The 19,752-nt window shown below is 42.0% G+C and overlaps 1 protein-coding gene across 1 annotated transcript; it reads left to right on the top strand.

Annotated features, from left to right (window-relative positions):
- Positions 1-14,552: 14,552 nt before the first annotated feature.
- SAYSD1 (SAYSVFN motif domain containing 1) lies at positions 14,553-16,663 on the top strand. The gene is made up of 2 exons (XM_084202379.1): positions 14,553-14,712; positions 14,792-16,663. Exons 1-2 carry the CDS (start codon positions 14,554-14,556, stop codon positions 15,080-15,082), a joined length of 450 nt encoding a protein of 149 aa, XP_084058505.1. The 5' UTR covers position 14,553; the 3' UTR covers positions 15,083-16,663.
- The last annotated feature ends 3,089 nt before the right edge of the window (positions 16,664-19,752 follow it).

Genomic DNA, 19,752 nt, shown 5'->3' with positions numbered 1-19,752 from the left:
CAGACTTGAGGGAGAGGCTCTGACCCCTTCTACCTTTCCAGGGATTTGCAGAAGGGAATGCAGACCTGGCTAAAGTTTTCTGCCCTACCCTATTTCTTTTTCTAGGCAAATTCCCTTCTCCACTCTTCTCCTATGATGAATTAGAGACAGATATGTGGACTGCAGAGACTTTGATGGATAAATGTGGCTATCCATACTATGTGGCTACATACTGTTCCTCTACTATATTGCTATTTTCTTTTGACAACACTTTTTTCTTATTGACATCTGACACGTAAGTGCAGACTGAACTTTTGAAATCCTGGATAAAGGAGGAGCTCTGATTCTCTCCTTTTATCCTGCAAGGACAGCCAAGAATAGAGAAGACTTTGGCTGACTACCCAGCCACAGGGAAGGAATATGGCTTATGGGAATATCACCAAAGCAAGCAGGTAGAACTAAAAAGGCACAGCAGATTTGGTGATCTGAGGCAAGGTGGGAAAGGCTTGCAGGTAGGTGAATGCTCAAAGTAGGGGTCCTGAGAGCCCTAGAAAAACACTTCATGACATCATATTCCTAAGCTCCTGAGAAACACCTGTCTGGATCTTTTGGGATAGTGGGTAGAAGTGAAAACCTGCATCACTAAGGAAATAAATATCTCTGCTCTAGTGAGAAATGTGGATTGGGAAAAACCTTCACTTCTTTTCATATTTCATTTTCATTTTTTAAGGGTTTTTTTCCAAAGTAACACATGGAAAAACTAAAGCTTTTTTTTGATGCCAAATTCCGTCCTGATATGTTCAAACATGACTTTCGTTGATGTTTTGAGGGAGGGCTATGGACTTCACTGAGTACAGAAGAGAATTGCATAGGCTTGGACTAGGAATGACAAGTAACTATGAGAGACTTCAACAAATTTGTTACCAAGCCAGAAGTTCCTGATGAGCAAAAAATGATGAGCTATCTCAATGGGGTGTGGAATAAATAAAAGCACAGTAAAAATATAAATCACTAGGATCAACACAACATTCCAGAGCCAAAGAAACAGCAAAATGCTGTGAAAAAAGTCAACAAAACCAGAAACAGAAGGGCAACAAAAGGTGTGAGAAAAAAAAGGGTTGAAGATTGTGAAGTCAAAGTAGGACATTTATAATTATGTCAGGGACAAAAGGTCTGTCAGAGACTGCTTTAGCCAAGGGGAAGTTGTTTGTGGATGCCCTAGATAGTGCTGGGAAACACTGCAGTTTCTTCACCTCAGCATGCACCAGGAAGAAAAGGAAGAGACCTGCCAGAACCAAAAGGACTGTTTTGTAGCCCAAAAAAATGGAAAATTCCTGAAACTGTATCTACCCAGAGCAGTTGACAGAAAAGTACAATGGCTCACCAGGGCAGTGCCAGGGCAGCTAGAATCCTCCTTTACTCTCCCAAAAAGGCAAAGGTGGGAAGCAATAAGAGGAGGACTGGCAAGAACCAACTGCAATATCTTTATTGTCACAGCACAGTATGGGTCAGGGAAGCTTTTTCTTCCCTGTCTCTATGCATAGTGTGCATGAGTTCTGGAGTTTTGGTTTTGTATCTTTTTAAGGTAAGTGAATTAAATTTTCTCTGTGTGTGTCCGTGTGTCCCTGTGTGCATGTGTGTGTGTGTGTGTGTATGTGTGTGTGTGTAAAACCTTTAGATTTGAGTCCTGCTTCTGCTTGCTCTCCTTATGGTCTCTCCTTTGTTTAGGATGATTAGCTGCTCTTACTAAGGCAGCACACAGTGCTCAGAAAAGGCTGAACTTTATGCTCAGCCCCAGCATCCCCATTTGTTCAGGCTCTGTGTTTACCCAAAATCTCTGAGGCTCAAATAAACAAGGTGATATTATATTTATAAATAAAGCTGCATGACTAACTCATGCATCTGATGGCAGAAAATAAGGTGACATTTGAGGTTGCAAAGCTCATAAGCACAAAATGAGAAAGGTTAATGAAATTGCACAGGGCAAGAGGGTTCATTACTACTGCCTCTCCTGGACCGTCATCCATGAAGAAAATGATAAAAGAATACTCTGTTTAACAGTGGGATAGGTATGGTTCAGGCATGCAAAACAGAAACCCGTGGTTTTTTCTGCTTGTACACAAGCCCTGGTTCGAGGTAGGCACCAAACAGTCATTAGGTGCGCAGGGGATGCTGCTGCCACCAGACTCTTCTTTATGGTGGAGGTAAAGAAAAGGCATTAAAACTTCCATTAGCATGGCATGTACAGCATGAGTTTCTGCTCACTGGATACCCTCTCTCTGACCCTGAAGTCTGCTAAATCTGTAAGATACTTAATTGCATGACTTACTGAGAATGTCCACTTTATTTCATAACTGAGCTGGTCTAACTTTAGTTTCTGATTATTAACTCTTCAGTGAGCAAGGCCAGTCTCAGAAGAAAGGGATTTCTGTGCTTTCTGAACATCTTTTCCCTGGAAATGAGATCAAGATTTTTCAAGTCTTGCAATTTAAATTGCTGCTCTTTGACACTTGTTTGGCAATTGAGAAGGGCAGGATTCAAAACAGCATCTTAGAGGTGAAAGGCTACATATCCTGTTAGTGGGAAAAATCATCTACAAAAGCAATGGTATTTGTCAAGAGCCTAGAGAAGATCTGACATCAGGAAAAGCCTTTGTGAAGTCCACCACAGTAATAGAAATGTATTCACCTTGATTTAAATCATTCTTTTTACAGTGAAATCTAAAAATGGAGCAAGACAGAGTTGTAACTTAAATGCAGGAACTGTGACAAATAACAATTTATATGAGGAAATGGAAGTGCTACAGGGATTGGGTCCCAGGACAAACTTGTCTTGTGAAAAGGATATGAAGTTAAGTAATGGTCAAAAATGGCCAGGGCTTTTGTTTTCTTTTGTTTTCTTTTGTTTTGTTTTCAATATTGCTTAAAAAAAAAGATAGTGACAAAAAGGAGAACAGAAGTAAAGGTCTGACATTCAAGAAAGGCTTGCTTGTTGTTAATATACCACAGAAATTGCTGAACAGTTTATCCCAGTGAAATTATTTCCTCTGGGATGTTGTTAACAGGATGAAAATATGCAAATTATTGATTACTTTGCCTCTGAATCAAACCTGCAGGAATGCAGGAATGAAAAGCTAATATAAATAATCCTGTTTGATGGGGAACATTTTCTGAATTTTTGCTCTTGAACTATTTCACTTTTAATAGTTACTGGCTTTGTTCTGTCTGTTTGTTTTTCTTTCCTTGCTCTGCTTTTCTCATACACAACAATAAGAACTCAATTGCAATAAGAACTCAACTAAATTGCACTCTGGTGAGGAGCTCTCCAAAGAAATCTGAATTGCTGCAGCTTAAACACTGAGGAGCTGGAGAAGAGAAGCAAACTGAATCTTTCCTAGTGGTACTTGGTTGGTACCAAATGACTTCACAGTCATTCTGACACTCTTTTTATTATGCTTCAGCAGCTGGGAAGTTGTATGTGCACGAGAGGTCAGACTGTTTGCTGAGCTTGCTGGTTTTAGTCTGAAATCACAGCCCTCCTGCTCCATTGAATAAAGATGGTCAGGAGTTCCTGGAGCAATTTTCCAAATAAAATATGCTGGGTTTTGTTAGGCAAATATATTGCAACAATGTTTCAGCAGAAGATGTTTCCTGTAGTGTGGTAATTTTGATTAACATGCTGAGAGAGACCTGCCAAGAGGCAGAGGCTGGGTAGGCACAGACTGCATCACCGTGTCCCATGAGGTGGCCCAGCAGAACTAATGTACAGACCCCAGTGTCTGGTAAAGCTGCCCATTGAAATCAAGGTTTGCCTTGAATCAAGCAGACCTATGATTTGAATGACAGACTTTTTTTTTCCTTCACCAAAAATAATCTCATCTTCCATTCAAAAAATACTGAGTTTGTCGCCTTATAGAAAACTATGTAATCAGAGGTTTCATATTTTTTTACTAAGTTTTAGTGCTAGTTATGTTACAGACGTGGACCAGAAGGAGACCCATGTTTAGATTTTCAAGCTTCTACCTGAATTTTTATCCCAACAGACAGCTCAGTTAATTTATTAAATGTAGGTATTTTTAAATGAGGGAATAATGTCACCAGCATGACATGAACTGCCTTTACCTTGCTCCCCTCTTTCACCTCTAGCACTTTCCCTTTGCTATGTGTAGCATATCCTGAGGGAATGAGCTGAATATGGAAACCTCCACACATTTGACAGCAAGTTTGGGGGACAGCAATGCACGGGAACACTCCTTTGCAGGTTTTGGAAGGGTTTTTGAGGAGAAAATCCCCAAGAACTCCCTACCACCTATTTTGTGGTTTCGACAAAGCAACTTGTCTTCCTTACATCTTCTGGAGTTCGAGAAGGATTTACTCTTGAGCAAGCTCTCGGGTTCGGATCTGTACAGCTGAAGATCTTCCCCACCTGCCCAGCAGCAGCAGCAGCAGCCCGACTGCGGCTCTGCCCTGCAGATTCCCGGGAGAAGGACGGAGGAGCCCTGCAAACCCCTCCGCTCCCGACAGCGCCTTTTTGCTACCACCTAGTGGGCACGGAGAGGTGCGAGAACACGGACCCGTACAGAGGGGGACGGCACCAACAGGGAAAGAACGTGGAGAGCGGCGTACAGACAGACATTCCCCCGATTTCAATTTGCTGTTCCAGCGCCCTGAGCCTGCACGAAGAGACACAGTTATAACCAAGTTATAATGAAGCACCTAATGTTATAATGAAGTTATACTCAGCACTGTCAGGTGGAAGTGGCCTCGGAAGCCTTGTGGCCCTGCTAAATGCTGAGGAGGGGACGGGAGCACCAAGGCTATGGCCAGGGAACGTGGATTTCATTTTTCTTCAATCAGCCAAGACTCGAGAACAAGAAAACACAGGACAACAGGAAAAGGAATCAACTCACTTGTGAAGTGAGGCTGAGATGGCAATTAAAAACAGACCCAAATTGTGACAGGTCTGGAGACAGGGCATGAGTTCATTTGGCTGTAAATCCTACAGGTAGTGATGCACAGTAAATACAACTTTAGTGCAGAGGCCATTCTGTTCAATCTCCTAGGAATTCTTCCTAGAAATAAACACAGACACTCAACTGAGCCAACCATATGGGAGTTAGCATTGAGCCTGTCCCTTCCATGAGGAATCCTTGGCCAGATATTTGCTAATGTATGCATATGCAGCATTAGTGATTTTCATGTACCAGGGGATGCCTACTAAGAACCTGATCAGTTCTGTCCTGCTGAATCCCCGTTGGTTTTGTTGGTTTACTGCATGCTAAAAAATCTGGGAAATTACATGAAGCAAAAGTAATGCTGGTATAATCATGTGTTTGTTTTCCCCAGCAAAATCCTAGCATTTCATGTACATTATCCATATTTACATCTCATTTCTCTCCTGAAAATCACTTTTATTCAAGAATGTGAATAAATACTAATACACAATGTTTTAAAACCACAGCCAGCAGAACAGCTTCTTTTAATTAATACAGAAGAATCTTTCCTAGCACTTGAATTTAAAATGTTGATACTGGGCATTAAAATTAAAAAAGAAGAAGAGGAAGGAAAGCAAGAGGACAGAATACTTACTAATTTCCTCTGGAAAGAAAAAGCAGTAGCTGGAAAACCTAAAACTGAACCCTGAAGTCCATTTAATGAAACAGACCTTACACATAGCGGTAGGCGTAATCCCGTTTTTTTCTTAATACCTCACATGAAATTTTAAAGGAAAGGGTTTTCTTGGAATTAATCCAGAGCTCCATTCTCAGTGTCCCATAGGCTGGAGGCACACATGCTTTTGTGTAAATCACAATATTATAAATCCAATATATTTCACTCCCTTCCTGTGTGTGAAGGAATTAAAAACAACTATCAGATCAGGTCTATAGCAAATAAGTAGATTTCCATAAGCACATAAATAAAGTTCCTGCGATTTTACATTTATTTTAGAATTTGTTTAACTCAGAACCAAAACCATATGTCCATCACAGAAGGGAAATGGGAATTAGAGAGGGAGTATATATTCATTTAATAGAATTCAAATTTTACCTCAGTCCCTAATCATGGAAATAAATCCCTTCAGGTCTCTGTAGTCAATCCACCACTACATCCTGGGGAGCTCAGTGTCAGAATCACCTGTGTCTGCAGCAGGGAAAAGGGAGATGTAATCCTAATTGTGCAGCTCCCCAGTGTCAGCTGTATGAAGTGGAGATTAAACCTGTTGGGCTCTTTGGCTCATCGGTCAGAGAGTGGGTTTTAGAAAATACATATTGAAATCCAGTATAGATGTGATAAAACCCATGCTTATTTCAAGACAGGGTGTATTTTGAATCTTATCTCACACAAGCAGAAGTCATAGATTTAAAATTTCAGTTTCTTTTAGATCCCAAAGGACAAATTAGTCTGAATTGTAGAATATAACAGTCATTTGCAAAGGAAAAAATAGAAATAAAGCACAAGGCAGTCACAGTCCTCCAAAAATTAAATAAAAATTATGAACCAAAGATTCTGTCAGCTTTTTCCCAGGAAAGACAAAACCACTGAGATTAAAAAAGAAATCTTTACGGTAATAATCTAAAATGACAGCAGAGGGTGCTGTCATTTTTCCTTCGGTTCATGGTGTTGAGTTAATCCACAGCTCTCTTGCCCCCGAGTTGCTACTCTACAGAATCTTAAAAAAAACAAAACAAAACCAAAAAACCTAGTACATTTTGAAATTCAGTGGAATTTCTTCTGGAAGGGAATAGAGGAAGAAAATATACACTGGTACAGATTTAAGGCCAGAATTCAACTTTAAAATGTGAAGGCTCTCCTGCAAATACTTTGTACAAAACTGTGGACACTTTCTGCTGCTGTCTGCTTATATTTAATTTAGAAACATAAATTTTAGACCTTTTAATCTTTAAATATTTCTCTCTCACGAATTCATGCCTTGTCTGCTGTATATTGTTGTCATTACTGGACTGCTAAAACAGAAATTATAGGATAGTATTGTTAAATGTTTGCAACATCTTGCCTATGAAAGCCATTTAGTCATCCTTTGGAAGAGCTGACAAAAGAATGTACTGCATCCTTTCCTGCCCCCCGAGATAAATAAATGATCTAGAAATGGTCCTCAGTCTTTTCTGCCATCTGAAATTTCTACTTAATCACTATATACAAAGCATGCTTTTCTTGGTTTTTCCCCCTTCCTTTCTTAGCTTGGTTGCTCAAATCATGGCCTCTGAGAGGCCACAGTCAAGACAAATACTGAAACTCTGGTCAAGTTTGACTGCAGAGAGAACCCAGGCAGGAGGTTAGATGCTGAACTTGCTGCAATGCTGAGTGTCCCTCAGGGTCAGCACAAAAATGCTGAAACACAGTTTATGGTTTCTAAACCTACCAGAGGCAGGATGAGCACTCCACATTTCTTACTGTGCTGGAACAGCCAGACCCAGTTCTGAGCTTTACTTGCCATAAATTCAGAGACAGCCCCATTCCAGGTTGTCTTTACAATCTAATATATAAGAAGCTTATCTTGCTTAGGTATTAATTGTACTCCTCATGCAATTTATATTATTTTAGAAAGCATAAGGTACAAGATTTATGAGGCATGCTTGCAGCATAATAAATAGAAAAAATTGGCTAGGTTTGTCACGGTAAAAAAAAAAAAAAAGTGGCAAAGTTTTTGTTGCTGTGTCAGTTCATTTTTAAGGGAAATAGCATGAAGATCTTTTATATGAGGCCCACAGGCCTCATCAAGCAGATAGCAAGGTATGAGCTCAGTTTGATCCATCAGGAATGTGATACCAACCTCAGTATAATCCTGGCGAAGTCCTCACTGACTTCAGTGGGGTCAGGTTTTAACGCTACAGGGCCACATCATTTCAGGAAAACTGAGGATCTGGTTTGGTGTCTGTTTCTTTCGGACACACTGGGTTGTCTCCAGCCTCATCTCTGCTATTCTCACATGAGTTCTCTTGTTCTTATCTCCTCCCCTATTCCTCCAGTCCCACACACTGGGCTTCACACTCCTCATATTGTATCTTGGCCTCTAAGGACAGGAGGCTGTTGCTGACTCTGCTTGACGTGGTGCTCAACATGTTTTTTCAGGTCTCACAGTCAGACCCAAGCTAGGAAAGTAAGTTCAAGACAAAGTGGTAACTAGTGGGATACTAGGGATTTTCCACTTTTTGAGGATGTCAGAGGAAGGCATTATGTATTGGATTCTGGAGTATTGAACTTGTGATTTTTTTGCAAGTCAGGGCTGGCAGTGTGTTTAAATCAAAGATTTATTAATCTGTTCCAAAAGGCCAAGTTACCATTTAATAGCTTTCAGCAGTTAGCAAAGGCTGTATTTCTGCAAGTCCTTTGTGGATTCACGACTGTCTTACATCTTTCTTCTCTTCACATTTTGTTTTACATAGGTTTTTCTTCCAGATTTTTATTCCATTTATTAGAACAAATAGTGGCATGAAAAATACTCTCTGTGAATTACACCCTATTAAATTTAACTTAAAAAGCATGGAACTCTGATCTGAACTACTATTGCACTTTTTACACTGGTTGTTATCCCTTTGGGTTCCTGTGTTTTCTTTACAATCATGAAGATAAATTTGTTGGTATTTCCTTAATAAATTAAAAGTCATCATTTGGGGGTAAGATCCAAAATAGCATGTAGTCACCTAGAGCAGAGCTGAAATTTAATTAGACCCTTACGCACAGATCAGTTGCAGTCTGGAGTCTGACCCAGTTCAAAATTACAGTTATTAGATGTGGCATAAATAGAGCAGGTACAGTCACCTAAACAGGGGTGAGGGACTGGGACAGAATTTAAACTGCATGACTGCAATCCAAGACAGGTTTGCAATCCTTGCTTTTAGGGATTAGACACTCTTTGTTCGCAGGTGCTTCTGTGTGTTACAGAAGTGCTGTCATACTAAGTGAGCAGAGCATCCTCATGTCCTATTTTCTATGAAAGAAATTAGGGATTCTCAAACCACTCATCCCTAGGGGTGCTAAATTGCTCTGGTACATGGCTGAGATATCTGATAACTCTGGATTTAGCAGAGAGTATTGAAAAATAATGACCACTTCCATTAGAAAATGAATGGGTGCTTGGGGAACTTTGTACTTGTGGTGATGCCCACACTGTGTGATGCATCACCCCTGGGGTGCATGCACCTCCTCCATGAACACCAGGTTTTTCACAGGTGATTCTGGTGATGCCCCAGCCTTTAAGATGAGTGTGATATAAAGCTTACTGCTGCTTCCTGTCTCTCAGGATTCTCAAACCCATAAAAATTCTTTCCACTACTGGAAGATGAATTTAGGGATTACGTACTTTTTATTTATGTGTGTACCTCCTTTTTATTTATGGGTGCCATCCACTAATTTTCAGGGGTGAGACCCAGCACAGCCTTTGTGTATTACTGAAGGGAGCTTGGAGCCCAAAACCTCTGTTATGAATGACAATCAGTTATTTCTACTATTCTGTATCAGTTTGGAAAGAAGCACTTGGTATATTGCATATTCAAGTATCAGTATTGGAAAAGCATTTTTCCCAGTCATGCTGAACGGCTCATTCTCTTGGTGGACTGTCCAGTTTATTCCTGTTGTTGAAAGCATTAGGGAAGGGCTTACCCCTAAAGCTTGTCATCTATCACTCCTGGTGGTAAACATCACAAATATTCCAAAATCCAGTGTAGGTGTTGAGACAAAAAGGAAATAATGAAGAGGAGAAATTGCCAAAAAGAGCAAACTGATAATATTTCTATACAATCTAACAGCTTGCCAGAAGTAATAGTTTGGACTTCTGTTCTGTAGATTATTTGGAGATATACATAATCAACTATTTTATTCTAAATAAGCTCATTTCTTTGATTTAGAGCCCAGGAGGAAGAGGAATGCCATGACATCTGCCTCCTTCATCTTGTAGTCTGCTGAATAACTTGTGGTAATTCAGAAATAGCTCCAAGCCCTTACACCTGGTATACCTATTGCAGGGGCGCAGCTGAAGTCTCACCCCTACTTGAAACATTTATAGTGAAGTTATATTTATCAGCAAGAGCCTGAGGTTCCAGCCAGCCGGCTGGAATGCACGCTGACAAGTGCAATGATAGAGCAGCTCTTCTGCATGATGATTTGTCCTATACAGGGCAGAGGCTTAAAGGCATGAGAAAAGGTTGCTGCAACACCTTTCTGGGCATTCTTCTTCTCTAGAAATGAAACCTGGCAGTGTTCTTCTGCCTCTTTTTTGTTTTTGGTAGATGTGGATGTGTAAAACTGACAACCAAGGTGAGCATTGAAGTTTACAGTGCGCTCTCAGTGAAAGGCTTCTGAAGAGTGAGTGTGTATGTGTGTAAGGGGGTAATGTAGCCCATTTCTGTCTTCTCACTCTTTATTGACCATCTAGCATCTTGAATTTTCTGTATTTTAAACTGAAGTGGATTAAAGGAAATAGATGTGGAACCAGAACTCAGATCTACAATTAGTTTTAAGATCTTGTCTGATATTCTTTTCACTTCATATTTCCTGTCTGGGGAAATGCTATTACAGCATCTAGGTACATTTAAGTGCTATATGAAACCAGTATAAAAAATATTCACACCAAGCCCAAAGAGCCGTATTTCGAACTTCACAAAAGTAATTTTATAATTAAGTTACAATTTTTTTTTCCCAAAAAAAAGGTTTGAGAAGAGGAGACTGATTAAACCCAGCATTTTGTTGGCAGACAGAAGAGATAAAACAGGTTTCTTTTCATTTAAGTTATGAGGAATATCAAGTGGCAAATGCCTTTTTTCCCCACCCTAGCTATATGATAAAAATCAAAAGACAGTATTCTGAATTTCTGAAGTTTTAAAACAGTTTCCAAGCTTTGGAATCAGATCAAAGTTCTTAACATGGCAAAACAATCCCATCTAGAGTGCTCATTCGGTGTTATCTTCCAAAAGCAGTAAAATAGCTCATCTCCCTTTTCTGTTACAATGATTTCATTAAGCATCTGACATTTACTGCTGACATTGAACTAGTGAGGGATTTTTTTTCTCTGTTTTCCCTCAAATGGAAGTTTCTTGTGAAATGATGAGGAACATTTCAGAGTTGTGACAGCAATATTAATAACTCTGCTTTGTCCAGTTTTAAATATGTTTGAATATAGAGCACTTCAGCATATAAAGCTGGAACATAAGTGCTAGTGTCTAAGAACTCTTTAGCATGCACTGCTGAATATACAAATGCACACATTTCAAAACCACACAGACATGAACATCTGCAATTGAGAAGCTAAATGAGTTCAATGAAAAGACAGAAAAAATTTCTTTATGTCTAATGGCAAAGTACTCTGCTGCTGCTATTTTAGGAAGGAATAATAATGACCATTTCTTACAAAGGAAGCACTTCTCTGTAGTTTAGAACTGATTAGTAAATGGATATGCAGAAAGCTCTCTATGGAATTAGAGAAATATGAATCTGTGCACTTCAATCTATTTTGTACATGTTCTGCACGACCTCAACAACTAGATCTAATGCTCCCTCAGCTCCATTGAACTAATTAAGCTAGGTCGTTATATTAATAATGGGTTGCCCTTCTGTCTGCATTTATGGGACTTAGCAAGTCAGTGTGAGCGTGAACACTTATCTCATGAAGGAGAGAGCTCCTGACAATGAATTAGATTAATCCATCAAGACAATTAATGTGACTTGATGACTTTGATATCTGAAGAAGCTGGCATACACAAACAGGTATCTGCAGCTGTAGGAAGCAAGCAACAACACTGCAAAGAACTGGGAAAGGCACTGGGCGTGTACTACAGAGCAAGGAGGTGGCTGACACCCAGACTGATGTGGCACATGCAAAGGGTGCCACAATCAATGCTTAGGTTAACTCAGCTGGGTTGGTATTTACCACAAATAGTTCTAATGCCGCCTGTCATGTAAAAATACCTAATCTAATTAGTTTTCACTTCTTTTCTTAAGGGGCATGAAAGAGTGAACATATTTGAAAATTAATTAGGAAAAACTCTACAGTCACCACCCCAAAAGTATAAAGTCAACTGCACTTTGGGCGTGGCTTTGCCAGCTTTCCTTTTCCGTCAGTTCTTTCACCTCCCTCAGTTCACTTGCTGATAGAGTGCCATTGACAAAGTTCCTAATGGCTTGGAACCTTAGCTCCTTAAGCTGATGATACTTGGCTGAGAACAGAATGCAATGATTCTTCTCTGTCATAAATATTAAAATATAGCAAAAAGTTGATTGCTGGGATAGAGGAAAATTTTCAAAATTGCTGAAGTGGAAATTTATAAAGAAGAAAGGTTCTCTTCTTGGCAGAGAGAAATATGCATGTGAACTGCTTTATATTATGATTAAGTATGAAACAACTTAAATAAAAAAATAAGTTTTTAAAGTGATCTTAATGCTGCCTCCTAGAAGTTGATGGGCAATTCCAGAACTTACTTCATAAAGAATGCAGCTTTAGAGATCAATAGCACCCAACATTTTTGATTCATCATTGGCTGTAGCACAAGTGAAGAAATACTTGACTCGTAGTCTCACGCCTGCAAACTCACTATATTCAATCTCTTTTTCTCATAAATAGAGGAAGGCATTAAGTGATTCAAGTCCCACAGAAGTGTTCTTCAACCTTTCCATGTCCCCTCTGCCCTCCTAACCACAGGCTGAGGATCCAAAGATTAAGCTTGGTGAACTGCCAAGATCTTCTGTAGGCACTGGAGTAGGGAACAAATTGTTCATATGGTTTGTTAAACAAACGAAACGTCTATACAATTAAGCTGTTTGTTTAAAACAGGATATATTGAAGTAATTCAAGAATTTATGGATACAAATTTGTTTAGGTCTTTATCCACAGTGTAACACTAATTTAGAGATGAAGTTACTGGATTGATCTTGAGCTTCAAAGGCATAATTCATGGCACTCATCTATGTACCCTAACAACACATGGGTAATATAGACAGCCCCATAAAATAGCCATAAAATAGCTACTTGGATGCATAATAGCAAATACATACTAAACCCGGTAAATCTTGAGTAAAATCTGACAACATAGGAATCACTGGGTGCAGTTTGCAAAGGTGGTATTTTATATACTATTCACATAAAGCTATTACTTTGACTAATGAAGTCTATAGAAATAAGTAGCTGTTTCCATGAACAAGAGGAAGAAAAATAAAATAAAATAAAAAATAAATAAAAAAAATAATAATAATAAAAAAATGTCCCGTGCAGGCTATTTTAAAACATTTTTCACTGTTATTTCAAAATCAAATTTCCACAAATAAAGAGAAAAATTTTATTCATTGCGGCACTCTCTGCAAAGTCGGAAGGTTAAAAGAAAGTAATTTTGTAACCAAGCATAAAATAGGCATTTGAAAAATTATTTAGCTGGGAAAAAAAACCACAATTTTTTCCACATTAAGATAACTTAAGAACACCCAAATTGATTTTTATTAGACTTCTCATATTCACTTCTGAGCTGACACATGCATGAGACATTCAGCCCCAAAGGTCACTTCTGAGAAGGCTATAAGTAACTGGAAACAGCACTGCAGGATGAAATGATGGCTCATTGCTGACTATTATTGCTAGAGAGTGATAGATATTTTACTCCTGAGGCTAAGAGACAGATTCTGTAAATAAATTTTTATTTCTTGGCAGTGCTGATAGCTGGAACATGATGTGATAGAGCTGGTTCTCCCAATGTTATTAGCTGACTTAAAGAGAGTGTGGGATAGATGCTGGCAAGGCCTGTGGACCTGTGTTGGAGGGAGCCCACCACAGGCTTTTCTCCAGGGCCATCAGAGAGGGGCACAGGGCGAGCCCTGGCTCCTGGCAGCACACGATGAGCGGCCAAGCCCAGTGTGGTGCTCTCCTCCTCCTGCTCACGGCCCTGCCCCAGCTGCCCAGCGCTCTGCTAAAACCTCTGCTCCAACGCCACACGCAAATGGTGCTGGTCAGCCGGGCTGTTAGCATCTCCTTCCTCCTCCCCAGGCTTTGGTCACTCCATGGTTTATTCTCTCCATCCCCTCTTCTTTTTGGTGCCAGCATTAGTCACTGAGGTTGTTCTGCCCAGAGAAGAGCTGGATTGCGGGAGGTTGTAAGCGTCAGCCTCTTCTCGAAGGCAGCCAGCGACAGGGCAAGAGGGCACAGCCTCAGGCTGCGCCAGGGGAGGTTCAGGTTGGATGGGGGAGGAATTTCTTCACAAAGGGTCCGATTAGACACTGGAATGGCCTGCCCAAGGAGGTGGTGGAGTCACCATCTCTAGAGGCTTTCAAGAAATGGCTGGACATGGCATTTAATACCATGATCTGTTTGATTTGGTGTTTGGACAAGGGTGGACTGTAATTCAGACGCCTTTTCCAACATAAGTTGTGTGAAAACTAAACAGAGGAGGTCTCTGGTGAATTACAGCTTTTCTCCAGAGAAAATCGCCGCCTCTGCCGTCCATCCCGGACGGCGAGGAGGAGCTGACCAGCTGCCCGCGGCTCCCCACGGCCTGACCCCAGCCCCTTCCGCAGCTCCCCGTTCCGCGGCCCCGCCTCTCCCGGGCCGTGACGGGCCTGGCGCAGGCGCGGCTCGGCCATGGCGGCCAGCGTGGAGCGGCGCCTCGCCGAGTTCCGCGCCGCCCGCGGCAGCGCTGCCGCCGCTCCGCGCCCGGCCGAGTCGCCGGGAAAGGCCGCGGCTCCGGATGCCGCCGAGGGACCGCGGGCAGCCGCGGAGGGCCCGGGCGGCGGCGCTCAGGTGAGCGCCGAGGCGGGCGGGGCGGGGGGTGCGGCGGGCGGCCCGAGCCTGACGCCGCGTCTCCCCGCCGCCTCCGCAGGTCCGGCCCGGCGCGGCGGCCGCTCCGGTGTGGGCGCGCCCGCTGCTGCTGAAGGTGCTGCTGTGGGCCGTGCTGCTGGCGCTGTTCGCGGAGCTGGAGCTCGGGCTGCCCTACTTCGTCCTCTCCCTGCTCTACTGGATGTACGCCGGCACCCGCGGCCCCGCCGAGCGGCGGCCCGGCGAGCTCAGCGCCTACTCCGTCTTCAACCCCGGCTGCGCCGCCATCGCCGGGACGCTGACGGCCGAGCAGCTGGAGCGGGAGCTGCACTACCGGCCCGCCGCGGGCAGCTAGCTCCGGGCCCGGCGGGGACTGCGCTGGGCTGGGCCGGGACAGCCGCCGCGCCGGGCCGGCCCCGCTGCCGACGCCCCGAGGAAGGGCCGGGGCTCGGGGGAATGAAATGGGGTTTGTTCCTATGCAAAAAAGTACTTGAGCCTTACTGCTGGCCCCGTGTCCCACGGCGCCGACCGGTCCCGAATAAAGCCGTAGCAAAGCCCGCGCTCTGGTCTCGTTTCCTGGGGCCGGGCAGCTGTTTCGGCCGCTGTGGAGCGGCCCCGAGGCACGGCCTTGTCACAACTGCGGCTGCCAGCATGTCACCTGGAGGGATTCACCTCCCGAGAGCTTTGCCACAGGTGACAGACACAAAGGCTGGCGTGTGACGACACCTGCAGTAGAAAGGCCTGCTGTTGCTCTCCCCTGAACCTGCTGGAAACCTCATGCTGAAGAAACGACGAGAAGCAATAGCCATATACCTAAAAGATGCTGCTGCTTTGGTTTGCAGTGGTGTCTTTCACCTAACACAAACATCAGATTATAATTCCCTCTTTGCTTCACGTTACAGTTTTCATAATTGTAAGCTGATAAATACTTATTCCTGGCAGGTGTATTTGTATGATCCACTGATGTTTTTAATATGTAGATCATTGCATTGAGCCAGACCTGCTCAGCAAAGTGGTAGTCACCTCTGCTTAAAGCATGGGAAAAAAACATGGGTGTGGCATTTGAGAACATGTTTTAGAGTTCTAAAACATGCTCTATGGTGGTGGTGCTACATAGACAGTTGGATGTGATGGTCTTTAAGGTCTTTTCCAACCATAACAACTTTATGATTCATTAAGTCATCATTTTGAAGAGCAGCTGCTAGTACTTGTGTCTCTGAGGACACAGTTAAGTCACTAATTCGTCTTTCAAGGCCTTTCAAGACCTTCTCTATGTCTTTTCTAATTTAACAGTTAAACACATTGTTAAGGCTTGACTCAACACAAGTTTGATCATTGACTGTAGAAACAAAAGAAAGTGGTGCTTTGAATTTAGCTGGACTAGTAAGACAGTAATAGATTAAAGCACATGTAATATGTTAACACTGATAAGCATCTCTCAGTTGCTCTCCACAGCACTCTCACAGTTTCTATCTTGGGCTGTTGTATAAATTCCAAGTCCCGCTACTTGAAAGCAAAAAATTTTGTCATTTGCACATATTCTGTCATCCTCCAGTAAAACCACCCCCAGAGTTTTCATTATTCTTACTGATTCCTTTTGACTCTATAACATGCTGCATTTTGTATTTGATTAACGTAGGCTCAGGAGGGTCAAAGACTTCTAGGTAGTGGACACAGAGTTGCACATATAAAGCATTGCTTCCCTGAAAGAACCAGAGAATCTTTCCATTCTTAAAAAGTATTCTAGTGACAGCATAAGAAGTAGTTAGATGATACTTAAAACACCTGTAAGCAATGGAATTTTGTGAGTTGAAACTTTATTCACAACAATAAAAATAAACAACAGCATAGTGCTTATGGGGAGTTGATAATCTGACATCTTGTACAGTTCAGTTCTGTGGGTATTTCTTAAAACAAGGAAATACATGCAAATAAATATTAAATATAAGGTAAGAACAATGAAATTATAAAAATTCATAGCAGCAATGCTGGAAATAAAGTTTTCACTTGCTATACACTCTAGCTGCATTTTGTCCTGGTGGATTTATAGACTCTTGTATTTAATGCTTCATGAAACAAGTTACCACAATAAGTGAGCATGAAGCCAAAAGGCACAAGAAATAAAAACTGACACAGTTCATCTCTTCCAGTGCTTTGTGTTGGTTTGCGTATTTCATGCTGCTCAAATAAATGTACATTGCACATTGTGAAATAGAGATGGCATGAATAACAAAGGCTTGTAAAAGGTTTTACTGAAGTAGATAAAGTATGATGGAGAAGTTGGCACTGAGGCCTTAGTCTCTAAATGCACAAATACCGTAATTCTGCTTGGTGTTAATTACTTCCACTGAGTTGTTTTGAGAGGGGATTTAAAAAGGTTTGAACTAATGAGAGCTTAATTAGAGGGGGCAAAAATTTCCTCTGCAGCCTTCTGCTTGGCTAAGACCTCACTTTGTTACCTACTTTTCCTTTGTGTTCTAACAAAGCAGAAGCCACCAAGTTAACTTAACTGGAGTTATTCCTGTGGGCCCAAAGCTCTCAGTTCACAAATGAGTAGGAGGGACAAGAACAGCTTACTAACTCAAAAGCACATCAAGCTGTTGAATCTTGCTTGTGACAGCAACTAAGGACAGGTGTATTACCACACATGGAAATGCTCTCTATTCCCATGTTGGTCCTCTTTCACTTGTTGCACACACTTGTTTGCCCAGCATTGCAGTGAGTTAGTACACTTCTGTAACTTCCTGCTGTCATAGCAAAACTATCATCTTGCCAACAGCTGTGCAAGCAGCAGAAACTTTTTTTCCCAGGTTTGCACACAACTAAGCCGGACTAGCATCCACTCATGAATATTAATGAGTGAAATTATTCCCACCAGTGTACATTAAGCCACAGCTGTAAATTGCATCTGTCACCATGCTGCCCTTTGATCTGCCAGTGACAATCTTCAGTACTTTTTTCCTATTCTTAGCACTTCAGGATAGACGTTAGATAGAAACATCAAGCATACTCTGTACATACAGGAAGCTAATTAATTAACTTGCAGGACAGCAGTTAATGCCTGCATAAAGTAGACAAGTATTGTATTGATGGTCACACAACACTGAAGCTAGTTATTAAATATACAAAAGAACCTGAAGTGCTTCCTTCCAAAGTCAGCTTTGCAACCGATGTTAAGAGCGGGAAGGCCTGGAAGCAGCCTGCAGAGAAGCCAGCATGCTGAAGGCACATAAGCCAGCCTGAGAACTGTGGTGGATTTCTGCAAACATGTCTTTCTCCCTGAAGCTCAATTACTAGCATTAGAGCAGAAGGTGGTAACACATCCTCTTTAATTCAATTCTAACCTTATGATTGCAAAACTAATCCATGCTGTTGGCAATTAGGATTCTAATACAATGATTAAATAATCCCATGCAAAGCAATCTAGCTTCAGGCAGTAAAGATGCTGAGTTACATCCCAGAATATCCAGTCCACTTTCTTGGTAATAGGGACTGTGAATGCAAGCACAAAGAGACTTGAAAATAGGGAGGGTTATTTCTGTTGAGTTGTTGTAACTGCTTTGCCATGGAAGTTACTTATTTATTACAAGAAATCTGTGAACAGGAGATTCTCAGAGCTTGTCTTTGGCGCTTCGCCTCTTTGTTGTAAAGGAGTCCAAGTAAGAGTAAAGCTGTGCAAAGCTTGTTATTAAGTGATGCAACCTATCACATCTGGCTTGTAAAGGTACTTCTGCTTGTCCCCAGCAACTCTTGTCAGCATCAGGGAGGGAACACACTACACAGTGCAGATGCAGTCACTGCACCAGCCCTTGTTGTTTTTAACAGACAAAAAAAAAAAGCTCACAGAGTTCAGGATTTTTTGTTTGGAGTTGTTGGTTTTGTTTGGGTTTTTGTTTTTTTTGAATACCGCTGATGGGAAGCTGGCAGGCGCTGGAGGACGGCAGCCCACCCCGGGAAGGGGGCGGGAGCTGTCCTTGGTCCTGAACCCGCGCTCTGCACCAGGGCCATCTCCCCTTCCCGCGCGAGGGTACCTTGTGTCCCAGGAAAGAAGAACAAAGGCCAGAAGGGAAACAAAACCGAGCACACACTGCCAGCAAGCAAATCTTTACAATGAGGAGAGGTCTGCTGAGACCAGTAGTGGCTGCAAGCTGACTTCTGTCTGTGTGTTTGCACCCACAAGGAGCAGAGAAAAGCTCAGACAGGAAAGATATTGAAACACAAGCCATCACCCCATCCCCTCTGAACGCCTGTGTGCCACCAGGTGGGCAGCCTAGCACTGACAATGGAAGGGCTGAGCACGCAGGGCACATTTCCATCCATGTCAACAATGTGCACCTATTCCTAGCAGAGGAGGTACCTAACAGATACTGCATTTTTGTTTTGTTTGGGTTTTTATACATTTTTTAGTGAAGCTTGAAGATAGCATTCAGAAGTGCTCACTACACTACCTGCTCTACCTACATCCTACCTTCAGGATGCTGTTCCTCACCTACCCAGAAAACAGATCAGCATATTTTCAACTTTCACTTTGGGAAACTTCTGCTATAAAATTGATTCTTCCCTGAAATGCAAGTCCCACTAAATTATTTTTTTCTAAAAATGGTGATGGCACCTTACCCTATCCCCCTAAATGTATTTTTTGGCAATAATCATATTCTATATCCTTGTAATTTAATCAGTGGATCACTCAGCTCACCCACTCAACAGTAATAAGCCATTGACCCTGTGGTTTCAGACTGGATCAATGCAATGCTTAAGTTTTGGACTCCCGGAGGCTTTGTGTGCAAATAGGAAAAAACTCTTTCAACTTACTTTAGACATGACCAATTTTTCCTCTGACGTGTTCATTACATTAGCAGATTGCTTTCCCTAGAAACCTTTGTCCAACAGCCTGCAGGCGATGAGCAGCACATGCTTAAGTTTCCTGCTGGAGATGGCAAACTTAAGCCTCTTGCTTGGGTATTTAAGGGTTTTCAGGTACATTATACAGTTCATTGTTCTCAGTCTGGTTCACCTGCAGAAATC

Source organism: Fringilla coelebs (assembly GCF_963513975.1).
Source record: "Fringilla coelebs genome assembly, chromosome: 3".
NCBI lineage: Eukaryota > Metazoa > Chordata > Aves > Passeriformes > Fringillidae > Fringilla > Fringilla coelebs.
This window is presented reverse-complemented; position numbering and strand designations above follow the sequence as displayed.